We start from the raw sequence: 4,704 nt of genomic DNA on the forward strand, positions 1-4,704 counted from the left end.
ATTAGGGTGGACCCTGATCCAATAGGAGTAGTGTTTTTGGAAAAAGGGGTAATTTGGACATAGAAACAGACACATACACAGTGGAAAGATGATATAAAGACACACAGAGAAGACCATGTGAGAACTGGAGCTAAGGAGCGCCTTTGACTACCAGAAGCAAGGAGAGGGGCATAGAGCAGAAACTTCCTCAGCACCTTCAGAGGGAGCATGGCCTTGCTGACACCTTGATTTCAGATTTCTGAGCTCCAAAACTGTAGAGCAATGAATTACTGTTGTTTTTAAGCCACACAGTTTATGTGTCCTTATGACAGCTGCCCTAGAAAACTAATATACTCATTGTGAGTGCAATCCATTGACTGAGCCTGGTTAGATACCTACATTTTGAAGTTATTCAGTTTGCAACATGTTCCATGAAACTGAGGTTCTTTGACCAATTGTCTTTATCTGAAACTGCTTGGTAATATTACTTTACAACCATTTCATTGATAAAATATATCATTGGGAACAAGAGAATTGTCTTTCCCAGATATTCCAAGAGAGTATCATTCAGTGCCCTTTTATTTCTCCAGGCAGGCTAGCCTACAAAGCTGAAAGTCAGAAAACATTCTGTACTATCAATTGGCAAGAATATAATTGAACTGGATTTACATAAGGGGAAAAAATTTGGAAAAATCATTCAATGTTTCCAATTATGACTAAATTCAGTCTACTTGGTTCAAATTTTAGAAAAAAAAAAGTCAAGTTTGAATTATCTGGACCAACAGCCTACAGTCCCTTACTTTCTGGATCAATATACAATTAAATTTTGACTTTGGCAGCATGGTCCAAGCCATATTCTAAAAGGGGAAAACACAGGAGCTATTGTTTTAAAGTTAATGCTTCCCGTATAAACTCAGCTCAATTCCACTGCAGGCTAAGACCCTCAGATTATTAGACCTGAGGTTATTTCCTAGGTGTGGGGATAAGAACTGAGCTCCATCTGGGCAGAAAGAACTTTGAATTACTTACCTCCTACCATGTCTTCAGATCTGATTAAATCTGCCCAGTCTCTTTTCTTCCTTGAGATAAATGTCAAGAATTCATTTTGCCTCTACTGCAAGGTTAATAGGTCTAAAAAAAAAGAATAATTGAAGTTTAAAAATGTCTGTCAGACACTGGATATTTTCCAGTAAATGAAGAATCACAATTAGTAAACCAGATCACAAATGAATTATTAACACTGTAAATTTAAAAATAATTCTAACATCTATTAAGCCATTTTATTAAAATGCCAGATGTTTTCTAGATAATAATATCTAACCATCATAAAAACTCTGCAAGGAAGACTTTACCCTCCATTTTAGTTAGGGGAAAATGAAGTTCAAAAAAGCTAAGTGGCAGAACAGAAAATCTCCTCCTAATAGAAGAAAAAGTAGGCTCAAATATCCATCATATCAGCTCAGGACTTGACTTCCTTAACAAGATTCCTAAAGTGCAAGAAGTAAAATCAAGAATCAATAAATGGTATGGAATCAAACTAAAAAGCTTCTCCACAGCAAAGACATAATCAATAACAAAATGAAGAGAGAGCCTACAGAATGGGAGAAAATCTTTACCGCATGCACCTCAGATAAAGTATTAATTTCCAGGATATAAAAACTCAAAAAACTCAACACACACAAACAAAAAAAAAAAAAAAACAAATAGCCCAATCAATAAATGGGGTAAGGAATTGAACAGACACTTCTCAGAAGAAGAAATACAATCAATCAACAAATACATGAAAAAGTATTCAACATCTCTAGCAATTAGAGAAATGCAAATTAAAACTACACTGAGATTCCATCTCACTCCAGTCAGAAGGGCAATTATCAAGAATATAAGCAACAATAAATGTTGGCAAGATGTAGGGGGAAAGGTGTACTCATACATTGCTGGTGGGAATGCAAATTGATGCAACCATTCTGGAAAGAAGTATGGAGATTCCTCGGAAAATTTGAAGTTTGCTCCAGTTATCCCACTTCTTGGTTTTTACCCAAAGGACATAAAATCAGCATACTACAGTGATAAAGCCACATCAATGTTTACAGCAGGTCAATTCACAGTAGCTAAGCTATGGAACCAACCAGGTGCTCTTCAATAGATGAATGGATAAAGAAAATGTGGTATATATACACAATGGACTATTACTCAGCCTTAAAGAAGAATGAAATGATGGCATTTGCAGGTAACTGGATGGAGCTGGAGAATATCATGCTAAGCAAAATAAGCCAATCCCCCAAAAACAAAGCCCCAATGTTTTCTCTGATATGCACATGCTAATTCACAATAAGGAGGGGGCACTAGGGAAGAATAGAGTTACTTTGGATTAGACAGAGGGGACTGAAGGAAGAGGAGGGGTAAGGAGGTAAGAAACATAGTAGAATGAATTGGACATTATTAACCTATATGCGTATATGATTACACAACCGATATAACTCTACATCATGTGCAACCAGAAGAATGAGAAGTTCATACACTTCATTTATGTATGATGTGCCCAAATGTATTCTACTGTCATGTATAACTAATTAGAACCACTGGGGAGGGGGGAGCTAAGAGGCAGAATTAGGATTTAAACCCAGACCCTCCAGGCTGAAATTAAACTACCCAACAGTTAGCATTACAAACAGCCATTCTCACTACTTTCCAGAACTTTATTTATATTCATCTTTAAATTTCTGAGTTTTTATAAATTGGTATTGCGAAGCAGTATATAGATGTCGTAAAGTGTCGTGTAATTGGTGTATTTGGAAGAACGGGTGTGCGGCTTGAACATGGGAAAGCAAAAGAAAACAAGAAAGTATGCGACCATGAAGCGAATGCTTAGTCTCAGAGATGAGAGGCTTAAAGAAAAGGATAGATTAAAACCAAAAAAGAAACAAAAGAAAGATCCCAGTGCACTGAAGGAAAGAGAAGTCCCCCAACACCCTTCCTGCTTATTCTTCCAATATAATACACAATTGGGCCCACCTTATCATATCCTGGTTGATACCAACTTTATCAATTTTTCCATTAAAGCCAAACTGGACTTAGTGCAGTCAATGATGGACTGTCTGTATGCCAAGTGTATCCCTTGTATAACTGATTGTGTAATGGCTGAAATTGAGAAATTGGGGCAAAAATATCGAGTGGCTTTAAGGATTGCAAAGGATCCCCGGTTTGAACGATTACCATGCACGCACAAAGGAACCTATGCAGATGACTGCTTAGTACAAAGAGTAACTCAGCACAAGTGTTACATCGTGGCCACAGTTGACCATGACCTTAAACGAAGAATCCGGAAGATCCCTGGAGTTCCTATCATGTACATTTCTAACCACAGATACAACATCGAGCGTATGCCAGATGATTATGGAGCCCCTCAGTTCTGATTCTTACAAGACAAAGTCCTCTATCTTCTTTCGACTAACTTTCTCAGTTGCCAGTTCAGTAAACATGCTATAGAATATAGAATAATTCCTGTAGCATGAATTATTTGCTCTGTTATGAGCTAAATATGATTAAATATACTCACTTCTTGATGCTTTTTGAAAGTGATATTTTGTAGCCTTTAAAAATTTGTTGCATTTTTTAAATAAATCATATGTTCCAGTCAAAAATAAATAAATAAATAAATAAATAAATTGGTATTGCTGTGATCCTGTGATACATATGACAGGACAAGAGCTCAGAAATGATCAGGGACTTGCCAAGGTCTCACAGTTAGTGGACTACAGAACTGTAATCAAATTCCAAAGCTTTTCCTCTCAGTAATAGAAATAACTTCCCTCATTGAACACTGTTCCAAGCTATTTAGAACCATTAATAACCCATCCTAAAGGTGGAAATCCTTATCCTCATTTCCAATAAAAGGAAGACGAACTTAAGAGAGAACTAAATTTTTTTGTGTCCCAGAGTTTTTGAGTAGCAGAGCTGGAATGCAAGCCAGGTCTGTGTATGACAAGCGCACATGCCTTCTACTGCCCAGCCTGCCTTACCCAGGTCATTGTCTCTCAAGACACGAGGCTCACCTTCAAGGACCTATTAGATCAAAGGAGAGCATTTGAGGTAGCATCAAAGATTAAAGTAAAACAATTCATGACACATTAACAAGAGGAACCAATACAAGTCCAAGGTAGCAAAACCCAAGTTCACATCTCCATTGCACAGAGCAGCAAGCGTCCTCTGTGTTCCAAATAATTATAGTTTTAATTTGATTTATATTAGTTTAAATTAATTAATTTGTGTATTTATTTATATAAATGGAAACCCCAGCAGGAGGTGGGACAAATACATTGCAAGGAATAAGCTAGGTATTGAGTAAGAAAGACCAATATGGGGAATTTCTATGTTGTATTCTTTAGTTCATTTTCAGAGGCTCATCCCTTCCTGTAGCCCCACACACAATGCCCAGGTGTAAGAGAATTCCCCTGCCACTAGCTGAAATGCTGACTTGACAGGAAAGGAGAAGGAGGTTCCTTTTAAATTCAAGCTATTAACCCACGATTTCTTCTCCCATGGATGAAAACTTGAAGTCCCTTTACTACACAGGCAAAAAGGAAAATAAATTCACAGGACAATACAATTAAGCGTTACAAAGTGCTTCTGCCTGCATTTTCTCTTTGGATCTTCACATCAGCTATGGGAGATGGATGAAGTCTACATGTAATCCTCATCTTATTGACAATAAAAGTAAAATCCAAC

The 4,704-nt window shown here is 37.1% G+C and overlaps 1 protein-coding gene across 1 annotated transcript; it reads left to right on the forward strand.

The window, feature by feature from the left end:
* The first annotated feature begins 2,751 nt into the window (after positions 1 to 2,751).
* LOC124081944 (rRNA-processing protein FCF1 homolog) lies at positions 2,752 to 3,595 on the forward strand. Its single transcript, XM_046428359.2, has one exon. The coding sequence runs from the start codon at positions 2,796 to 2,798 to the stop codon at positions 3,390 to 3,392; it is 597 nt and encodes a 198-aa protein (XP_046284315.1). The 5' UTR covers positions 2,752 to 2,795; the 3' UTR covers positions 3,393 to 3,595.
* Positions 3,596 to 4,704: the final 1,109 nt, after the last annotated feature.

This window comes from Marmota monax, unplaced genomic scaffold, assembly GCF_021218885.2.
Source record: "Marmota monax isolate L192 unplaced genomic scaffold, Marmota_monax_Labrador192_F-V1.1 WCK01_AAM20220418_F8-fsc00031, whole genome shotgun sequence".
Lineage (NCBI taxonomy): Eukaryota > Metazoa > Chordata > Mammalia > Rodentia > Sciuridae > Marmota > Marmota monax.

Bases quoted from the DNA above. Each gene is read 5' to 3' on its own strand.
- LOC124081944 (XM_046428359.2), top strand. From the start codon at position 2,796: ATGGGAAAGCAAAAGAAAACAAGAAAGTATGCGACCATGAAGCGAATG.